Source organism: Epinephelus fuscoguttatus, linkage group LG7 (assembly GCF_011397635.1).
Source record: "Epinephelus fuscoguttatus linkage group LG7, E.fuscoguttatus.final_Chr_v1".
NCBI lineage: Eukaryota > Metazoa > Chordata > Actinopteri > Perciformes > Serranidae > Epinephelus > Epinephelus fuscoguttatus.
In genome coordinates, this window is record NC_064758.1 from 9,617,241 (window position 1) to 9,640,003 (window position 22,763).

The 22,763-nt window shown below is 41.4% G+C and overlaps 1 protein-coding gene across 3 annotated transcripts in view; it reads right to left on the reverse strand.

The window, feature by feature from the left end:
* tafa5l (TAFA chemokine like family member 5, like) overlaps positions 1–10,723 on the reverse strand; it is a 72,147-nt gene extending 61,424 nt beyond the window's left edge. For 2 of the 3 annotated variants that reach the window (XM_049582025.1, XM_049582024.1), the window contains exon 1: positions 5,917–7,073. In XM_049582025.1, the coding sequence (XP_049437982.1) occupies positions 5,917–6,013 (97 nt within the window). In that variant the 5' untranslated portion in view covers positions 6,014–7,073. Of the gene's footprint in view, positions 1–5,916; positions 7,074–10,594 lie in introns of those variants that run through there. The other variant, XM_049582027.1, reaches the window with a different exon arrangement.
* Between the last annotated feature and the right edge of the window lie 12,040 nt (positions 10,724–22,763).

The following is a 22,763-nucleotide window of genomic DNA, read 5'->3' on the forward strand; positions in this document are numbered from 1 at the left end:
CAACTAGGCTACTTAAGGAGGTCTTACCTTTAGTTAACACTCATATATTAGATATGATCAATATATCCTTATTAACAGGCTATGTACCACAGTCTTTTAAGGTAGCTGTAATTAAACCTCTACTAAAAAAGCCCACCCTGGATCCAGAGGTGTTAGCCAACTCTAGACCAATATCTAATCTTCCCTTTATGTCAAAGATCCTTGAGAAAGTAGTCGCAGACCAGCTGTGTGATTTTCTCCATGATAATAATTTATTTGAGGAATTTCAGTCAGGGGCAGCACGGAGGTGTGGTGGTTAGCACTCTCGCCTCTCAGCAAGAGGGTTGCCGGTTCGATCCCGGGCGTGGGAGCCCTTCTGTGCGGAGTTTGCATGTTCTCCCCGTGTCAGCGTGGGTTCTCTCCGGGCACTCCGGCTTCCTCCCACAGTCCAAAGACATGCAGACTGGGGACTAGGTTAACTGAAAACTCTAAATTGTCCGTAGGTGTGAGTGTGAGCGTGAATGGTTGTCTGTCTCTATGTGTCAGTCCTGTGATAGTCTGGCGACCTGTCCAGGGTGTACCCTGCCTCTCGCCCGATGTCAGCTGGGATAGGCTCCAGCCCCCCCGCGACCCTCAAGAGGATGAAGCGGTTAGAAGATGAATGAATGAATGAATGAATGAATGAATGAATGAATTTCAGTCAGGATTTAGAGTGCATCATAGCACTGAGACAGCACTAGTTAAAATTACAAATGACCTCCTGATTGCTTCTGACAAAGGACTCGACTCTGTACTTGTTTTATTAGATCTTAGTGCGGTGTTTGACACAATTGACCATCAAATTCTACTGCAGAGACTGGAACACTTAATTGGCCTAAAAGGTTCTGCACTAAACTGGTTTAAATCTTATTTATCTGATTGTATTCAGTTTGTTCATGTTCATAATGAATCATTCTTACGTACTAAAGTTTGTTTTGGAGTTCCGCAAGGTTCTGTGCTCGGACCAATCCTATTCACTCTATATATGCTTCCTTTAGGTAACATCATTAGAAATCACTCTGCAAATTTCCATTGTTATGTGGATGATACTCAGTTGTATTTATCTATAAAGCCAGAAGAAAGTAATCAATTAACTAAACTTCATAATTGCCTTAAAGACATAAAAACCTGGATGAGCACCAATTTCCTGATGTTAAATTCAGACAAAACTGAAGTTATTGTTCTTGGCCCCAAACAACTCAGAAACTCTTTATCTGATGACATAGTTTCTCTAGATGGCATTGCTCTGGCCTCTAGCACTACCGTAAGAAACCTCGGAGTAATATTTGATCAAGATTTGTCTTTTAATTCTCATTTAAAACAAACCTCGCATACTGCATTTTTTTATCTGCGTAATATTGCGAAAATTAGGCCTATCCTGACCCGAAAAGATGTAGAAAAATTGGTCCATGCTTTTGTTACCTCAAGGCTGGATTACTGTAACTCTCTGTTATCAGGTAGCTCTAGTAAGTCCTTAAAAACTCTCCAGCTAATTCAGAATGCAGCAGCACGTGTACTAACAGGAACTAAGAAATGAGATCATATTTCTCCTGTTTTAGCTTCTCTGCACTGGCTCCCTGTAAAATCCAGAATTGAATTTAAAATTCTACTGTTAACTTATAAAGCTCTAAATGGTCAAGCTCCGTCATATCTTCGAGAGCTCATAGTGCCTTATTATCCCACCAGAACTCTGCGCTCTGAGAACGCAGGGTTACTCGTGGTCCCTAAAGTCTCCAAAAGTAGATCAGGAGCCAGAGCCTTCAGCTATCAGGCTCCTCTCCTGTACAATCATCTTCCTGTTACAGTTCAGGAGGCAGACACCGTCTAAGACTAGACTTAAGACTTTCCTCTTTGATAAAGCTTATAGTTAGGGCTGGCTCAGGCTTGCTTTGTACCAGCCTCTAGTTAGGCTGACTTTCTGTGCATTCACACCAAAAGATTCAAAATCGCCAGCGGTCGCTCAGGTCGCTGGCATCGCGCTGCCTGGCAGCTCTGGCAGGGCTTGCAGAAGGCTGCCAAGGGCCGGGGCTTTCAAGCTGCGCTGCAGAAGATCTCATTCTTTCTTTCTTTCTTTCACTGTCCCGCCTTGAGAATATTCACGATCTGCAACTGGCTGCTGCTCGCTGCTGCTTCGGCGGCGGTGCTGCTCATTTGCATAAAGTTCAGCTTCTCTCAACTTCAGCTTGACGCTCAGGTCGCTGGCATCGTGCTGCTCGCGGTCGCTCGCTGCAGCCGACGTGAGTGACGCTCTTCGCCGCGAGTGTTCATTGAAAATGAATGGCTGCTGGCTACTTATGACGCTCATGAATCTTTTGGTGGGAACGCACAGTTAGGCCTAGTCTGCCCCTATAATACACCGGGCACCTTCTCTCCTTGTCTCTCTCTCTCTCTCTCTCTCTCTCTCTCTCGTATCCTATTACTGCATCTTGCTTACTCGGCCATTCTGGATGTCACTAACTCGGCTTCTTCTCCGGAGCCTTTGTGCTCCACTGTCTCTCAGGTTAACTCATATTGCAGCGGTGCCTGGATAGTGTGACGTGTGTGGTTGTGCTGCTGCCGTGGTCCTGCCAGATGCCTCCTGCTGCTGCTGCCATCATTAGTCATTAATCATACTTCTACTGTTATTATACACATATGATTATTGTCACATATGTATACTGTCAGATATTAATATATACTTTCAACATATTGTACCACAGTAGCCAGAACTATAACTATAATATTATTACTTTCATTAATGTTGCTGTAAGCTACTGTCATTACCGTCTGTCCTGCATCTCTCTCTCTCTCTCTCTCTCTCTTTATCTGTCTCATTGTGTCATACGGATTACTGTTAATTTGTTATGCTGATCTGTTCTGTACGACATCTATTGCACGTCTGTCCATCTTGGAAGAGGGATCCCTCCTCAGTTGCTCTTCCTGAGGTTTCTACCGTTTTTTCCCCCGTTAAAGGGTTTTTTGGGGGGAGTTTTTCCTTATCCGCTGTGAGGGTCCAAAGGACAGAGGGATGTCGTATGCTGTAAAGCCCCGTGAGGCAAATTGTGATTTGTGATATTGGGCTTTATAAACAAAATTGATTGATTGATTGATTGATTGATTGATCATGTGATCCAATGTTAATATACATTAGCATTAGTGCATCTCTGTTTCTTTTTTTGTTTTTTGTTTGTATTGTAAATTGTTCGCTTTTGTATTATTATTATTTATTTATTTATAGATTATTTTTCTAATTCAGTGGCTTTACACTTGTTCTTGTTACAAATACTGTTTTTGTTTTGTTTTCTTCTGCTATTTATTTATTCATTTGTTTGCATGTTCGAAATAAAGATTACTAAACTAAACTAAACAAATGTATAATAGGCTTAGGATGTCTCTTTTTTAATATGTCTTACCTTCCCAACATTTTACCAGGGTATATGGTATATGACGGTACCATTTACAAATACCTCAGTATACAATAATACCTTCATACCACCCAAGCCATTATATATGTGGGTTTTTAAAAGTGGGAAACCTCACTAAAAATAGGCCATAGATTCCTTTCCAACGCCAGTAGATGTTTCCGTGTTTCCATCACTGCCAATCGAAGCTGATCGGAGTTTAAGCCAATAAATACCCGTGACTTCTGTAGAGTCATTTGTCTTAGGAATCGATGCCAATGGTAACCTTTTGCACCAAAGACAAAAGCAAGATGTTAGTGGTTGTTAGTGGGGGTTTTTGTCCAGTGGTATGTAGCTTTAGTGGAACTTCATAAACAGGAAATTTTTAAAAAAAAAAAAAGGGGGGTGGGGGGTGGGGGGTGGGGGGTTTATCCTTCTGTACACCACAGCAATGAGCGCCGACCGTATCAAAGATGCTCAAAGATCTTGAGGACTGCCACGTCTAAGATGCAAAATGTCCTCATTTGATTACATTATTCAGGAAGGAGGAATTTTTATGTTCCCACTTCAAGTTAAATTTATTCTTGGCATTTAAATTCCTTGAGCTGACTTACAGCAAAGGCCAACTGTCCGTTAACCTCCAACTTACAAATGTGGATAAAAATGCTCCACCCCCTCCTCCTCTTCACACACACACACACACACACACACACACACACACACACACACACATCACACATCACAACCCAAAGCAATGTGGTTGACAAAGCAAGAAGGAGTTGCCACCTCTCTCTGACTGCACCACTGAACCGGAATGTGGTCCAGTGAGGAAATCCAGACATTTCCAAATTTATCGTTGAATAAACTGGCAACGTTGAGAGCGGCTGACAGGCCATTCATCGTGGCGGGCGCTGGCCCAATGGCGTGCACGGACAGGGCTGCTGCACTTTGATTTCCTGTCCTGGCCGCCATGACAGATGAGCTATGGAGAGGGTGGAGGCTACGCAGCCTCTCACCACCACAAGGCTTCACCTCTCTGCCCACCAGTTCAACCCACACTTGTCGCCGCTTCCGGGGCCCTCAAGGGCCATGGAGGTGGGAGTGATAGAACTTTTACAACAGCACTATGGTCAAAGCTGCCAGTTTCAAAGGAGGATTTTAGTGGGATTTGAAGATTACAAGTATGGATTAAAAAAATACTACACGCCTCATTCTTTAAATTCAGCTCAGAGCTGAAAAGAGGAGTGAGCGACATACAGAGAGTGTCAAAGCTCAATTCAAATCCAGAGGTTTTAACTAGGCCAAATCCAGCAGATTCTATTTACTCTAGGAATATCAAGGGTAGTAAAGTTCACAAGAGATTGATTGAACAATTTTGTACAATAACACTCTAATGAGATCATTTTCAGATGAAATTGAGTCAATAATAAATGGCTGAGGGGAAGAGGAGGGCTGCTGTAGCTCCTCAGATAATATGCAGAGGCTTGAGAGACAGTTAAGGGGCGGCAATAAGAGGCTGGTGAAAGCAGCATTTTGGGAGAAAACACAGCACATTAGAAGCAAAGGGAGCACATTTCAGTGCACAGGCAGTTCATTTTTCACATCAGTGTCTACTTTTGTTCCCGGCAAGCTGCCAAAGACATTGATGTAGGCACTATCCCTCCTCCACAGCGGTAATTATGCTGCTGGCCAATGCTTGATTAAAAGATCTAATCTGCAAACTTAGTGTTCAACATCTCCCAACAAGTTCCAATGCTTTAAGCCTGCTCTCTGTGCCTGTGACGGCACCGGAATCCAAAATGTTTTGTCATGGACAGCAGCCAATGAAGTGCAGGGGAACATCCTTTTGCTTTCTATTCTGTGTCGGGGTGAAGGTGTAATTGCACCAGTGGATGTATTATTCAAGAGGAAAGCATGGCATGGGTGGATATAGCCTTAACCTGAGTGAAATTATAAAAGCTTTGAAGGCAGGAGTCAGGCCTTCTCCTGTCTGCCCCGGGAACTGAAACAAGCAAACTGCTTTTTCACCTGAAGCTCAGTTCTGGCTTCACAAAATTCTTATTCCACAAGGCTGCAAAGAGCCTGCATCAGAATAAAGGAAACCATGCGGTTAGTTTAACAAAAAGGTTATATATTATTGTGAGAATATAGTGACTATGTAATATTACAGGCTCTAATATTATAGTGCGACAATACAAAATAAATATTGTGTCATGTCCAGTATTGTCACTGTACACTAGCGGTTCAATATCATACACTCACTACAGGAATATTATTATAGAGATACAAAATCTTATTACAAATATGCCACGAGGTGCAACAAGGTCACCATAAATTGACTGGTGGTGAGCACAGACACATTACAAGTCCCTGCAGGGAGGTTTTATTGGACATTATAGGCATTTTTCCTCCGGATCACAGGATCTGACCACACCATGTGCAGCTGCATCCCAATAAGAAGCCCTCAGAGACAATGGTGCTGCTGACAAAGTGATAAACAAGCTCGAAGTGTCCTTACCCTCTCTGAGCAGATGGGAGTAGATGAGCCAGAGGAGCAGCAGGCAGCAGAGTGACGCACCTCCACCTGCGGAGAGCGTCTTCACTCCAGACTGCATCCTGCACCTTCAGCCTTTTAGATTATCCAAACTTTGAACGTTCGTGCCGCTCAGATGTCAAGCAGATCAGCGGGAGAGTGGCTAATCCAGTGGCGTCTCCACAGCCTGTCGTCGGCATCCATTTTGAGGTTATAATAGGAGAGGGACTGATAGTAATCCCCCCTTGCCTTTCAAATTCCCTCGGTGAGCCGCATATCCATCCAGGCTGCTCAGCGCACACACACACACACACACACACACACGCACACACACGCAGACAGAGGGTACAATGTCACCAGATCTGGCCAAGTTTACGCAGCTGTGGTTTCAGGAGCTGAAAGGCTTCTGCAAAAACTGTTAGTATGTAGATGAAGAGGAGTGAGCAGCAGCTAGTCCCATCACACGGAGATGCTGATGATGATGCTGGTAGTAAATTCAGCCGCTCACCATCCCCCTGAACACCGCTGTCACCTCTTCTTTTTTCCTCCTCTGCGCTCCGCACTGTTGTTATTATTATTCCCAACCAACTTCTGCACCGAGCGCGGCTCTGTGTGACTCTACAGAGAAACGCGCAAGTTAACCCAGGCGGACATGACGAACATACCAATCAGAACGGGAAAACTTGTCCGAAAAAACGCAACACTCCAGCGTCCAGACCCCGGCTTTGGAAAAAACAGCTGAAGGCGCAAATGCGTCATATGTGGACACATATGCGCTGCAGCTCAAGCGAAATGTCACGTCAAAACAAGAGCGGCGGGTCTCACGCAGCGCACCGCCGTTGGACAAAACGCACTCCGAGCGCGTCAGTGCGGGCGGTGCGGCGAAGTTGGACACACTTGTCACCTGTATGAGCCTTTGTGAAGGCTCTGGGAAATTCGACAGTGGTGGTGCCTCGAGGAAAAAGCTCCCCCTCCTCGCAAAGTCAAGTGTTGGTTACAGATGAGTGTGTTAACCCAGCCTTATCCTGTCCCGCTCGGCTCCATTTGCATGCAGGCGACGCCGGAGAAGAGGATTTCCTCCCTTCAATCCATGGAAAGAAACGCTGCTGCTGCTCCCGCCGCTGCTGCTGCTGCACCCTGAGTTGCCTTGAGTTACAATGTTTCCATCTGCTCTCTCTCTTTCTCTCTCCCTCTCTTTCTCCCACACACACTCTCTCACATACACATACACACAGTGCCCCAATTCCTCCTGCAAAGTGAGTAAAAAACTTTGAGCTCCCAGGCCATAAATCCCAAACTGTAGATGATGATGCTTATTTATACACAGTAACATGTCCCATCTCAGCCCACAGGGAGACACAAAGCAGCCCCAGCCTCCCCCACATTCTGACATGTTACTTTTCTCCATTTTTTTGATGCCCTCTTTCATAGGTAGAAAACGCCCTTGAGGGCTGCATGGTCTGAGGACTACGGTTAACATTTAGCACACTGGCATTCTGGGAAAATGTGAGGTCTGTTCCTTCACAGAACTGGTGGTAAAACATGTGCTGTGCCTTGGAGCTCTTTAGAGGAGAAGTTACATTTTTATATACTGCCTAATATCATATGGAGTCTCAAGTGTGCACACACAGGGGCGCATGCTTCCTCCAGTGTGTGTGTGTGTGTGTGTGTGTGTGTGTGTGTGTGAGGCAAAGGCTTACAGATGCTAGTCTATCTTCTGAAAGAGCACCATTTAAGTCTCCCTTGCCACTTGAGGACCATTACTATAACTCAACCCCCCCTCACACACACATACACTAAATTCCATGACCAGTGAATGTGCACTTTATTAGCAGATGGAGAAGTTCCCCCTGTGCGCTGCTGTGCTATCAGCCTTTCACTGAATGGCTTTTATGATGACGTATAGGCCCGGGCCGAGGCCTGTCACATCATCACTGTAATATATGAAAAATGACTGGGCCTCACACTGCACAGACTGTGCATTTGTTGAGTATTAAAGAGATACTTTGCCAATTTTCCACCTTATGGCCTAAGACCTGCTGATCTCTACTGCATTACTGTAACCAGCTGCAGCAGCTTCCTCTACCTGGGCGATGGTGGCAGAACTACAGAGAGAATTCGGCTGCTGAGATTTGTTTTCTCCTCTCGTCTGCAGCCTGGCTCAGCCGGCTATAGTCGAGAACCATGTTTCAGTCAGTCACAGCGACGTCCCAGCAGGGGGTTGCAGTGTAATTAATCATAATCCATCACTGTGAGTGACAGGGTCGTAAAAATTCTGCTAGTTTATTTTTTACCCATCATATTTATTTTCATGTTTACCAATAATATACAGACTTGTTTGTAATTGCATTTGGGCATGTGTGGATTGTAATAATAGTAATGGCAGTGTGTGCACTTTAAAAGGGCTGTGCTCAACATTTAATTTTGTTATTATGTTATACTGTTAATTGTCAGCCACTTTGCCACTGTTAGTGTTTATGGAAGTGGTGGAAAGTAAATAAGTGGGCTATATTTGCTCAAGTAATCAATTATAATTAGGCTGTTGGGTACGTAACTTGAGTAGCCTATTTCCATTTTATACTACTCTACTTTATTCTTCTTGGTACATTTATCGGACAGTTTTAGTTAACAGAATGCCAAGATCAATTTGTAAAATAGCACGGCTATAGATTCAACTACACAAAAGTATTAAATATTTAAAAGTAGAAATCCAACAATATAATAAATGACTTTAATGGTACAGTGTATAGGATTTAGGGGCATCTGTTGGAAGAAATGGTATGTAATATTCATAACTATGTTTTCATTAGTTTATAATCACCTGAAATCAGAGTCTCTGTGCTTTTGTTACTTTTAAAAGAGTCATTTTTACTGCATAAACTTCTGTACTTAAAGTAGCTACAGTCAATTTTATATTAACATCATATCTCATAATGAACCCACAGATTTGCAGAATGGATCTGGTTAGCATTAATTAGCTGATAGAAAAACAGACATTATTCTGAGGTACTGGTGGAGACCAAAACAGCCATAAGGAGAGTGAATATCGGATTACACTGATCAGGTGAAAATACGACCCAAAACTAATAATGTTGCTCTGGAACTGTTGGATATGTAATAAACAACTGTATGGAATATTTTTACACTGATGTGTGGCTGTTCTACCTAAAGCTGGGGTAGGAAGTTTTATTTTGGCTTCATTGAGCAAAAATTCCACACAAACCTTTGAGCATATTGTAATTCAATTGGACTGAGAAAAAGCTAGACTTCTGCATCTCCTTCTGGCCAAAGAGGTTACAATAACGAGAGAGATGATACTATTTTCTTTTTGCACAACAACTACAAGAGGGCACGCATACAGTGTGGTCAATATCAAAGTAAAAGCATATAGCATCAATGATGTCACAAGCAGTTTCCTTCAATTAATGGCTCAAATTATAAGAGTAAGAATCCAGAGCTGACCTTCCATAGGTTTCCCAGCAATCCCAACGCTAATTATTAACAAAAAGATGGAATACAGGCTACATATATTTCACCGAAGTCCTTCAATAAACTACAGGCTTTAGTGTAAACTTCTGTTCAGGTAAAAGTCAGAATATGAATGTGTTGTTGCCTAAAAGAGACCCTATGTATGAGATTTTTTTTTTCAGTCCAAAATACAGCTGTCAATTGCCTGTAACCTCTTCTTGGTTCAGTCAATAACAGAATCAGCAAAATTTACTGGGTGAAGATACACACAAACACGCCATCAGTTGGTACTGAAATAATCATCTCCAGCTCCGATCTCTTCAAACCATAAAATGGACTGCATTACAAAATAAAATAGCCTATCAAAACTTTGATTGAACAGTATGAATTATATGTATCTTTTGCACCTATAAAATACCATGAGAGCTTGGTGATTTTTAGTAAACAAAATTTAATCAAGTCCATCTATAAGATCATAGGCGTCATTTAGGTATGGCGAGGTACGGCAGCTGCCATACCTTGGAATAGGGAGAAAAAAAAAGAGAGAGGTTCTGTAGTTATCTTACTCGAGGCGCATTGGCTGGTTGTTTTCATTGTATTGCACTTAAATAGGTCAATAATATGCTCATCAGTTATTATGAGTGTTAGTGAATACGACTGTTATTGAATCAAATTGTTCGCCACTTCGCTCCTCCGCGAGTTATGAGTTATGTGAGTTACCGTATATTTCCAAATAGTCGGGCACCTAATAGCCGCTGGGGGTTTTACCCCATTTTGTGTCCAATTAAACGCCCGGGCGATTATTTCCTCATTCATTGCCTCATGGCTGTCCCTCCTTCAGGGACTGTTTGCGCTTTTACGCACGGGTCAGTGGTGAAGTGGTGCACATGACTCGGACGAACAGACAGCCATCTAAAACAGGTAATACATCTGGCTACATCTTTCCCACATCAAATATCCGTGATCGCCTTGACCCGCGTGCGTAAAAGCGCACACAATTCCGTGTCCTCTCACCGCGGATGCTGTGATTTGATGGCCCGGTACTCACTGTAAGCCACTTTTATAAGACCCAATAATAATGATAACAACAACAACAACAACAACAACAATAAGTTACTGTAGACCTATATGCCATGCCTTTTAATAAAATTAAGAGTTCGCTGAAAAATAGGTAATGTCAGCCTGAATTACTCACGTGCGTCCCCGGTGAAAATCGCTGACATGCATGGGGAATACAGCTTCTACAGGCTCGCCATAGCTTACTGTCAGGACTCAGGGACCAGAATTTGGGATGGCGGACCATCGGGATGGCGATATTTCGGTGTGGCGGCCTGTAACTGTTGGTTAAATGGCCCGTTCGGTTGGTATTCGGATAACTGGGGCTTTACTGGTATAATGCAATAGCACCACCCAGCGGTGAAACCCGTGTACACGAAAAAATTGACCCACTCTAAATGCTTAGAGATTTTTGTACGTGAACTCACCCCTACATTATACAGTATTTTTGCACTAAAAAACATACTGGACAGGAACTGTAACCAAATAACGGCCTGGTGCAGGTCGGTGCAAAAAAAAAAAAAAAAAAAAGCCTTGAGCAAATAGCCCCTGGTTTTCTTTTAAACGCCTGGGGTCAAAATCGATTTTGTGAAATAAACGCCCGGGCTACTATTTGGAAAAAATATGGTATCTATGTGTTGTAAAAGCATTTTGCTCTGCTGCTGTAGACAGCCTGTCTAAATGATGTCTTGAAGCCTGTCTGATTGTATGTGGGTGTTTTTTCTTCATGTCAGCATGTTAAGCTTGTATTTTCGGTCTCTGGAGACACTCCAATAAATTCACCTATACAGTATTGTACCAAATTGGCCTTTACTGTGTTTCATACACCGGACCCCTTTGTTATCTAATAATAATAATTTAGCATGGAAAGGGAGTGGAGAACAGCTTCACTTACTGATCTCAAAACCAAAAGAACAACAGAAAAATTCTGAAAATCAGCCACCAGTAGTTCAGTTTCAAGCATTCAGTATGAATTCATGTAACACCCTTATCTCATAAGTTCTTTTAATGGTCTTTTTATTTCTATGTGATGACTCTAACAGGTGTAAATTATCACTGTATATGTTCATGAATCTCTCTGGTGATAGTTTTTTTATGACTTAATTTCTTTCACTCTCTCTTTTTTGTAGTTTGAAATGAATACATTTATTTCTGATTTTTGTTTTATTTTTATTTATTTTTTTTACAAAATATTCCTGGCTATGAATAAAGCAGGATTGGTTTACAAGGTATTGTTGCATTGATTGCAAAGACAGAGCAGTATGTAACTAGTGTGGTTACAAGCAGTTAAAGAAAGAGAAGGGAAAACCTTTAGATTAAATGACAACCATGGTCGTTGTTTACCAGCAGTGTTAAACAGATTAATCCCCTCTCATAAGTACAGGCAGCATATTTTACATATCTACATTATTAATCAGCCCAAAATGGTGGCCATTCAGCTCTGAGTATGATGCAATTTAGTGTCGTCTCTTATCACTAGAACCCTGTGTCTGCTCTGTTTGCGGGCTTTAGAAGATCTAGTCTGTGACAGGAGACTTTGGCCAATCACAGGTCATTTCAAAGAGGAGGTGTTCCGATTGGCTGTTCTACAATTTCAGATGCACACGCACATCCCTGTAGTGAAAATCCTAATAAGATGGTGGAAAATTCTGTAGACAAAGTTGGTATTCCAGCATTGGCAACAACTGCCTATACTACAAAGCAGCCTAAAAAGGAAGACTGACTTATCAAAAAAAGTCTTATATCCAATAAAACATATGTCAATATGAGCAATGTTTCACGGATGGAGAGATACAGTTGCTAATACAGTAGTTTAGCCTTCTGCTAACTGGAGCCAAGATCCATGGCTGCAGTCACTTCAGGTTCATCTTTATGTTTATGTATCTAGGTAGAACCTCAAGTCACAGTGTGTCCTCTGCCTCACTTCCCAATGCAATAGGCAGCCTAGCCACAGGGGGAGGCAGCAGCCCCAGAGACAGATTACCAGTCAGCAGCCACAACAACCCAAATCAAGCCCACGCCATAGGAATGGGCTGGACTGGGAGAGACTCCTTAGCTCTGTTGTTGCAGTTACACAGGTTAGATTCAGTGCTGCCACTGGCCACCAGATCACTGTAACTGATGAATTCAACATACTACAGCCGTTGACCAAAGGCACGTCCATGAAACCATGGTCTGCCCTCCCACTGGCAAAGCGGTCTAAAGAGGCAGGAAGTGAGGCAGAGGGACCACAGGGTGTGGTAGCTAGCTAATTCTAGTCTCATTTGTATTCTGATGAATAGAGGTAAATAGCTTTGCAAAAAAGTAATATTAATTAAAACAATGTATGGGAGACACTCTGTAACTATATGGAACGATGCCTGATTGTCAGGTGGGAGGGGATTAGGACAAAGAGGGGGAAACAGCAGGAGGGTGGTGCATTTAGAAATTATGCTTTTTTCCCCTTTCCAGGTAATGGCATACCCCAGCTTTAAGTAAAAGATATTGGTTTGCATGCTATGCTCTTTTAATAAAGCTTTGTGCACTGTGCTGTTCACTTGTGTGATTGGCTGCCTACACAGTTGTTCCATCGATGAACGGCTTGCTTATTAACTCATGCTGTGCTATTTTATCAGTCTGCTTGTTTGTTGAAGCATTTTGGTTATAATGCAATTTAGTTACACTTTTGAATTTTGACATGCCACACTAACAAAAGGTAAAAATAATAAAATAAATAATGACTGAATTCCACTTAGCTGCTTCAGTTGTAGTCCTGGTACTGTTCATGCTGGGTCATTGTCACACTGTCATGATTTATTGGTGTGTTAGTGTTATTAGTGACACCTGTGCCTTTCCTACTAAGTCAAAATGTCTACTTTGAAAAAAGCCTTGTTTGTGAAATTGTATTATGTGTGTGAGCCTGTAGGGCCAGCAATTTTGACATGTGTCACAATTAGGGATGGCATTTGAAATGATCTGTCTATACTTTTAAATTTGGTGAGCAAAATGAGTAGAACATACCTAGGCTATATGCAGACATCATAATGAAGATGTCATAACAGACTGTTGAAGCCAAAGCTAATTTGTATGAGGAAACACTACAAAGTGAGGTTGTTTCAAGCAGCAGCACTCAGAACAGATGGAACAATAAAGACGGAAGTTTGCTGACATCAGTTCAGAGGGAGTTCTCATGTGACAACAAGGGACTGAAAACCTTCACATGTAAATTAAAAGACAACAAACAATACCAACATGAACAACAGAGCAGAGGACCAAGTGTTTCTGTGACCTGATTACATTTTCATTTATTATTTTTTCAGGTGCTTTTGTCCAAAGTACAAATCAGGTGCAATCCAAGGCAGAGCAGATGACGGACAAGCCTTGAGTAGTATGTGTCGTGACACTTGGAACTTTTTTTTCCTTCATTGTTTTTATTGGTGTATTTACAGCAGTGACAGTGTACAACAACAACCCAGTTGCCAGAAAAAAATCTGGTGTTTCATACTCTTTAAATGTTAACTGTGAATTCCTGCAGTGTTTCTAAAGTGGCATAGCTGACTTTTTTATCTGGGGGTGAAGGGAATGATGGATGGGGTGACACCTAGGCAAGACACCTGCCAGGCCGCAGGCCTCTGAGCAAAACCAACAAACAATGAGCAAAAATAGCAAAAATTAATATGTATTCTGAGTTTATCACACCACGGAAAAATGTTATTAACCACCCAGCCAAATCTGAATGATTAAAAATATTACCAAGTACATAAAATTAGGTTTCAAGATTGTGAAAGCTTATGCAAGTGCTGTTATCTTGTTAATTCAAAGTTTGTCATGTTTATATTAAACCCAAACCACATCACACTGGACACTGCACATCCTTGGGTCACCAGCAACACACCTGCCAAGTTTGAATTAGACCAGATGAATGGGATTTATAATATGCAAAGGAGACACACATACATACACACACACACACACACACACACACACAAATAAACAGAGATTCCTAGCTTTATAATGACATAATAATGTAACATATGGTTTGCAGAAATATTCAATGTCAACATTTATTCTGGCAAATGGGTTGAAAATAAATGTACTGTACCAGTTAGAGCGCATTGCTAATTTTAACCTGTTGTCCCTGAGTGAGTTTAATGTACCATATAACATTATAAAAATGATCAAAAGGTGGACTGTTCACTTACAAGGTTGGAGGTACTTCATAATTTAAAGAGATAAATAGCAAAGCAGGGGATGGTAGAGAGAGAAGAGGAGTGTATTACATATGAAGACCAGAAGCTACATGTTTCCACATAACCCAAAATGTTGTATTTTATTAGTTGTTTTGGTCATACAATATTTATTTCTCCTCTTTTCCACCACAAAGCCGTTGCTCAGCTGCTGTGTATTATAGAACATGAAATGCCGACTGTTTCCACAGCTGACAGGTAAGCAGAAACATTTGCTGTTGTAGGCAGAGCTGATAAGTGTATGTGTGTGGTTGTAGCTTAAGATTAGATATATGGACTCCAGAGAGGGACGCTGGGTCAACTACAAAATATCAGTCATATATCTGGATGGATTCAGTGTCTTGTTCAAGGGCACATCAGCATGGATACAGTTGTTTGGACCCAAATCTAGAAACGTAGAATTTAAACTCAAAGTACAAATCTTGTTCATATTTCCACTGTCCACAAGCCACCTTTGCATATTGCAGCTAATTTGTTGTTTTTGTTAATTATGCCTGTTCACTAGTTTTCACATAAACACGGTTTTACTGGAACAGGTGGGGAATTTGTTACAGTTAATTTGCAACATTTGTCAAATCATTGGGGGGAAAGAAAAGCAAATTAGGACACCCCAAACATATGAGCATGAGCATTAGGATATGCAGGCATTTCAGGAATGTGATTTGTTAGCTTATATCAAACCATGACAGGCCACAGTAATGTGGACCCACAACTCCAATTCACATTTTCCAGTCACCGGCTGTTTACAGGCTTTTCTTACATGCTGGAGCTGAGCATGGAGCCTCAAAGCATCTGTTCAAATGGTCCTTTCTTCTGCAATATACTGAAACTGTGGGCAGTTACTGCCACTGCTGTAACTGCTGCTTAGTCATCACTTTAAAGTTTGATTTTAGGAACTTCAAAGATTTTCTATGGAGTATTACTTTGAGTAACAAGCACTCACCACCAGTATGTTTGAAAGGTGACTCTGATAAGTTTGTGGAAATCATTTGCGGAGAACCACAGCTGTTTTCTGCTTAGATTCACAGCTGTTGTATTTCCATTGTTGACTTTATAGTGAAAAAAAGATCAAAATGCCATAGAAACATATCAACCCACTCCTGCAGCATTATGTATTTCTTCACTGTGCCTCTGTATGCTCACAATTAATATTCAAACACTGATAGTTTTGCTGAAGTTGGCTCAGTGGAAGCTGTGTGAAGAAGGATCCACACAGCTTTCATTTGCTATTTTTCTTGTCATTCTCAACCAATTACCAAAGGGTAATAAGATAACCATGCCAGTGACAAAAGCAGTCATATTTTTGCAAAAATCAGAGATAAAAGTCTTATCCCTGCTTAAAGGCCTGACATCACCAGACCAAACTGCAAGTGCAAATTAGTCTGGAATCTTTGATTCATTCATTAGTCATTTCCAAGGGATGGTATTAACATATGACACAGTAATGAGCGACCAGTGACTTGATCCGCCTGTTGTTGTCAGTCACATCACAGTAGCACCAGTCAGTCTCAGCACATAAGGGCCAGACCTGGTGTAAAACAGAAAAAAAAGATGAACAAACGAGTAGCAAATGAGTTGGTCTATTAAACTTTTGCCAATCTGATCGAAATTACGGCAAACTCATCTTTTTTATGTAATTGATTGTTCTCAGTTAAGCCAAAAAACATCATGCATACCATCATTATATATCGATGCTTCAACAGAAAGTTCCACATCAGCTTCAGTCATCTTGGTTGTTTTCAAAAATGTCTAAATGGCACTCCTTTTACCTTCTTCTTCTCAAACACACCTTATATAAGATAAACAGTTGTTATTGGATCGGCACTTCTCAGACGCTAGAAATCTGTCCAAAGTGGAGTTGGACCAGATGCATCTGCCAGAGCCAAATAATTATAATATTGCTCAATATTATAATATGCTTAAAATGCCCCTTCCCCTCACCTAATGTACTGATAAATGAAAATATGAATAAAAAAAACTGCTACGCTACAACAGGCAACTTTTTTGGCAACAATTAAATCGTAGGCAACTGGACTTTGATTTTGTCTAGAAGACGTTTCGCCTCTTATCCAAGCGGCTTCATCAGTTCTCAACGCATCGGTCTGACTAGTCCTCACTAGTCTGACAAACAGTGGAGTAAGACTCAGGTTTTTAACCTCTGTGGAGGTGTACACCCACCACCCTCATAAGACAATACTTCGTTAGTGGAGTTTCACTGGACCATTGTTTGGGTCAGGTGAGTCACACTAGTGAACGACAGTCGTTAGGAGTGAGTGGGGCCACTGGTGAGCAACAGTCGTTAGGCATAATGTGTGGTTACCAGTGAACCACTGTCGTTGTGTTTCTTTGAGCCACTTGAGGTTAGTTTTGGGCAGTTAAACTAACCTCAAGTGGCTCAAAGAAACACAACGACAGTTGTGTTGCCGTAACCCAGCAGAAGCGGTTGCTCTATAGAGGGTTTTCATGTTACATCATCGAACCAGAAGTCACCATCTTGGGGGCACTCGTAGCAACCAGTGTCATTAGCATTAGCAACAGAACCAGTTAGGGATGCACCGAAATGAAAATGTGTGGCCGAAGCCGAATAAAATTAAACGCTTGGCCGAATACCGAGTGCAGAATACCATTGTTTAGTTTTTCATTAGTTTTTGCAGATGAACCCCGTCCAGATTAGTGTTGTCATGGTACCAAAATTGGGACCCACGGTACGATACCAGTGAAAATATCACAGTTCTGAGTAGTATCACGATACCACAGCGAAAATGAGGCAGATGTGCCTTTTGTCATTTATAAAAAGATAAATCACTTTTCTATAATACATCAATGATATTTCAATGGAATAAATTACTTATTGACTTATTCATACTTCAAAAACAGCATCAATCAGTGATTAACATAGGGGGGAATGAAATAAAATAAATAATAAAATAAAAAAATCAACCAGCCACCCTCCTCCCCTGATAAGTAAAGAACAGTCCCTTCATAAGTAAAGAACAAATTAAGATTACTTGACATCCTCTTCATCGTGCTATAATCATTGTCACATCATTGATTTTCTATTGTTGACATCATCCTATTTCTCACAAATACCATTCAACGTGATACACTTACTAACTACTATTTTGTAGTTTTGTATTTAGTATTTTGCAATTTTTACTCTCTGTTTTCTCTACAACAGATCAAGACTTAACCAGGAAATGTTGTCACAACATAAAACAGACATTCAAAGGTTTAATTTAAAGCTCAATTTCAAACAAAAATTGTAGTTACTGTGGATTCCCTTTGTAAGGTAGTACTGTAAAGCTGTACTTGCTTCTGCTAAATATTATAGAATATAGGCTAATAGGAAAAGACCCCCCAGCAGATTTGGTCCCCCCTTCAATGTTGCCTCCATCACTAAGGCCATTTAGAGCAACTAAAACACTCCACTGTTGCTGTCATCATCCTCTGCAAAGAATTAGCATTAAGCTACATGCTTTTCAGAGATGCTTTACAAGTCAACAGGAAATGAGTTTTCAATACTCAAACCAACGGTTTTTGCTTGAGTATCTCCTACATCTCTGACAGGTTGCCCAGCTATCACAGGGCTGACACATATAGAGACAGACAACCATTCACACCTACGGGCAATTTAGAGTCACCAGTTAACCTGCATGTCTTTGGACTGTGAGAGGAAGCCAGAAAACAGAAAACCAGCCAGAAAACTCCACACAGAAGGGAAGGAACTCCCTGGGTTCGAATCAGGAACCTCTTGCTGTGAGGCAACAGTGCTAACCACTGCACCACTGTGCTGCCTCAAGCAACTTTAAATATCTGAGGGTGTATTCAGACAAACAGCAAAGTGGATTTTTGCTTAATACAATTTGACCATTGGAACATTTGCGCAGTCCGAGTTGATTCGCCCCGAACTGCCAATGTAAACTGGGTAAAAACAGATGCACTGGCTGTGTTTATGTCACTGTGTGTTTGTGCACAGCTCATCCTCTAACTGAACTCAGAACTAAACTGAAACTGGTTCTCCCTGCCATTTCCCTCCAGTCTCTCACCTCTTCCCTCTCATTTGCACGTTTCTGTTGCAGATCGACAAAGCCTCGGGCACAGGGTTTTCATTCAAGTTGAAACATTTAATGTCTCATCATATTTCTCCATTGACTTTGTATGCAATCACGCTGTCTCTAAAATTCACCTTGCATTCTTTGTGAACACACAGTAAGATTCAGCAACAGTATGAACAAAACTTCTACATAAAACTCAGCATAATTATGCTAAATTCTAAAATAAACTGTTTTTTTTAATATCCAGATTTGTAAACCTAAGCTCAGGTTATTTAAATTAAAAAAGAACAAGAAATTGACTAAAATAAGTGTCATGATCTTTTGCAGTGCTCACTGTGTAACACCTGCATATACATAAAAGGCTTCCAGCTGTGTTTCCGTATCTAAAACTGATCAAAATTCCAAAAGCAGGTGAGCCCTCAGAACCCCACCAGTATTATACAGGCTTGACCTGCGGATGGTCGCTGCAGCCGTTAGCCTCTGAAATATCTCTCCATGTTCCACACGGGTGTCTGCTTGGTTTTTACAAGCTTAACTCCCCTCTCACTCCTTCCATCCGGAGAATGTGAGCGACATGCCAGTCAGACGGGACATGGACTGGACCCCTTTCTCTGCTCCGCTGGACAGAGAGTCATGTTGACAAGCCGCCGCAGAAAGGCAAAGGAGCGTCTGTCCTTTTGAGGCGCAGCGGACCTTGAAAGAACAACACAAACAAATTCGAGTGCAACAGCAAGGTCCCTCACGCAATTACTGAAGATGCAACGTGCTCCTCATAATGATTCGCACTGAAGACTTTCCTGTGTTCATAGCTTCTTCCTATGGACAACCACTGGTTAACATCAGGAAAGCACCATCTGCTGCAGCATTGACGTGTCTGTACGTACCAATAACCTTCTCAGCACACCATAAAAACCTAATTGATCTTTAAAGATTAGCGTATAAAATTTGCACGCACCAAAATATTTATTGTAGCATGAGTAATGTGGGAATAACAATAATAAACACTGGATTATCAATTATACATGTGATGAATCAATTAGACATGATGGTTAACAACAATATAAAGTTATGTAACAGCTGTCTGACAACTGTGGGGACTCTCAGCTCATCAACAAAACAATGTCACAGTATCCAAACTGTTTGATCGATATGCCCATATACTAATAGGCCATCTCTGGGATTAGCACAAACATGACAGGAAAGAACACTTAAAGACATTAAAGGAGCAGTTTGTAGGATTCAATGGCATCTAGCAGTGAGGATAACAAATTGCAACCAGCTGAAACATGTGCCAAGCATAAGCTCCCAGTTAGGATTCCTTCAGTGTTCATTGTCCAGGAGGTTTTTAGCTTTCCACAGAAGTCTCTTCCTCTCCAAACAAAGAGCCCAGATGATTAGAACTGGTAAAAACACTGAATAAAGCAGTTTCATGCCACAAATCGATGCTGTTCAGCTTGTCACAGATGAGCTGCTAACCCAGCACCTGCTAAGGGCTTCTGTCCACTTAACGTTTTTCTTAAGCAGAAAAGTGGTCGCAGGGCACTGGGGAGCGCTTGATCCCAGCACCTAATAAAAAAAAAAGCGCTCCCAGTGCTTTTTTTTTTTTACGACCTGCTGTGTGTGGGTATGTTTTTATGACAATAATATCTTGACACCAACTACATTAATAGAGAGCTGATGATACACACTTAACAACATGCTTACAAAGCTAACGGTGATAGGAAAACGCTCACCAGCAACATCAAGTGTCTGCTGGCCAATCTGTTCCAAGAAAAAGAGCTTTTCTTTTGCCTAGCTAAAGAAGCAGCAGTGACATCACCAGCACCTTTCTGAAAAGTAGGAGGAACACCACAAAAAAGGCGGAGCACTCTAAAAAAAAAAAACAATGCTGGCTGCAACAGTTTTTCTCCAGGCAGCTGCGTGCAACCCCATACACTCTCTCCTCATTGGTAACAATTGCAAGACAATGCTGAGAACAAAATGCTATGTGGACACACGCCCTAATGTTTGCTCACCTTTTTCTCTGATAACTTAAGATCCAGACGTACAGGAGGTTTATACCAGGAGGTGAATTATCCATATAGGTCTCTTCCTCTCCAATACAAATTGATCTGGTGAATGACAAAGGAAAAACACAATAAAGCAGTTTCACACTAAAAAAACAGAGTTTTTCTGATGTAGTTTGCAACAGCCAGATTTGTGGTATTACTGAAAAGCCAAATAGCTCCACAAAGTGGTGCCTTCGTTTTGTTTTGTTGTGATATACTAGATTTTAGAGTTGAACACACGGTGTCACTAAACTAGTTTGGCCAACATCTACATGAGAAGACCCTCGACAGTATTACAGAGGACAGCGAGTTAGGTGCAGGTTATATTGTCTGTGTCTTGCTTCTCATGTATGGTGAGAGAATATAACGCTGTGGACACCTGGCAGACCTGAGCTAATCAGCTATCCTGGAGCTCTTTACCTTCACCTCCCACATTACATGTTGGGCTCATCATGGAGGGGTTGCTTACTATAGGGGCTGATGGGACAAATGCAAATGGCCCTATTTAGAGCCAGTGTTTAGTTTGTCTGTTCTGGGCTACTGTAGGAATATAGCAGTCTGTGGCCGAGGATCCGCTCTCTATGTAGAAAATATAAACGGCTCAATCTAAGATAACAATAACACAACATTTCTTATTTTCAGGTGATTATACACAAAAAAACATACTTATTATATTATATTCCATTTCTGCCAATGTATGCCCCTAAATCCTACACACTGGACCGTTAAAATCACAAGAACATACACTACAGTTAATTTCACAGGTTCCATTTCAACTCAACATAAACTACATTATTACACATACATCACTGTACAAGGCTCAAGCAGAGGCCATACAGGGTTGGGTCTGTTAACCAGTAATATTGAACTACCAACTTCATATGAGTTGCAGTGATGCTGGAGTCAGATCAATAGTGCCAAGTCAATAGGAGGGCAGTGGTTTCCAACACTACACTATAGCCACTACTAGTGATTTACTGACCTGTTTGCATGTGGAATGGAGCCTCTGAGAACATTTCAATTACAAAGTGTTTTTCTTGTCTGTCCCCTCTCAGCTGTTTGGATCAAAACACAAACTTGGGAAATTCAATATGGTGCCATGCCCCAAGAAATTCAGCCTATTTTCTGGCCTGTCAAATTCTCAAACTGTTGGCGCTGATAGCCCAATAAAAAAACAAAGACCAGCCCTGTAGACGAGGATAGATACAGAGCTTGTTTTCATTTCTTTTTTTTTAGTTTCCAACAAACATGCTTTCATTGTTGTTGCATCTTATTGTTCTGCAGGAACTGTGGCTTTGGAGTGTTTGTTTTTGATTAGGAATGTTTAATGGCCTCTACACATTCAATTATCAGCAGCCTGCTCCGCCAGTCGATAGTCATCCTCTCATTAATGGCCCAGAACTGATTACCAAGGACAGAGAGAGAAATGGGTGAAATGTTATTCATTCAAAGCGCTAATTAAATCCTCCTAGGTGGGACTTTCAATCCCACTAGAAACTTTGCCAGCATTTTGCTAAGTACCACTTGTGGTGATAGTATGCCTAAAAATAACTGATGGTGAAAAAACATGTCTGGATTTCTCTGTAGCCTCGCTGTATAAATGGTTCTTTGTGCTGCTGCAGATGATTGAGCTGAAAAGTCATGTTATGGTCCTGGTTTTCTGTATATCATTCAGGCGTACACATCTAAACTACCTCAAATATATATATATTCTCACTGCCGCCAAAAAGCTCTGCCGAGGAACATGGCTCAAATTGTAGCCCTGTGGAGCAAAACAGTCTCTGATGGATATCGATGTCATGTCCAAACCTTTTTCTGTTTGTGTTTCTTTTTGTTGAACACAGCATGGTGTAATGAATTCCAGAAAAATATTTTCTCTCTTTTTCAGTCATGGATGTGCAGCTCCTTCCTCTTTCTCTTCATACTAAGTGGAATTAATGAACTAGCTGCCAGACAAACTGAAGGACCTCCTCTTGATG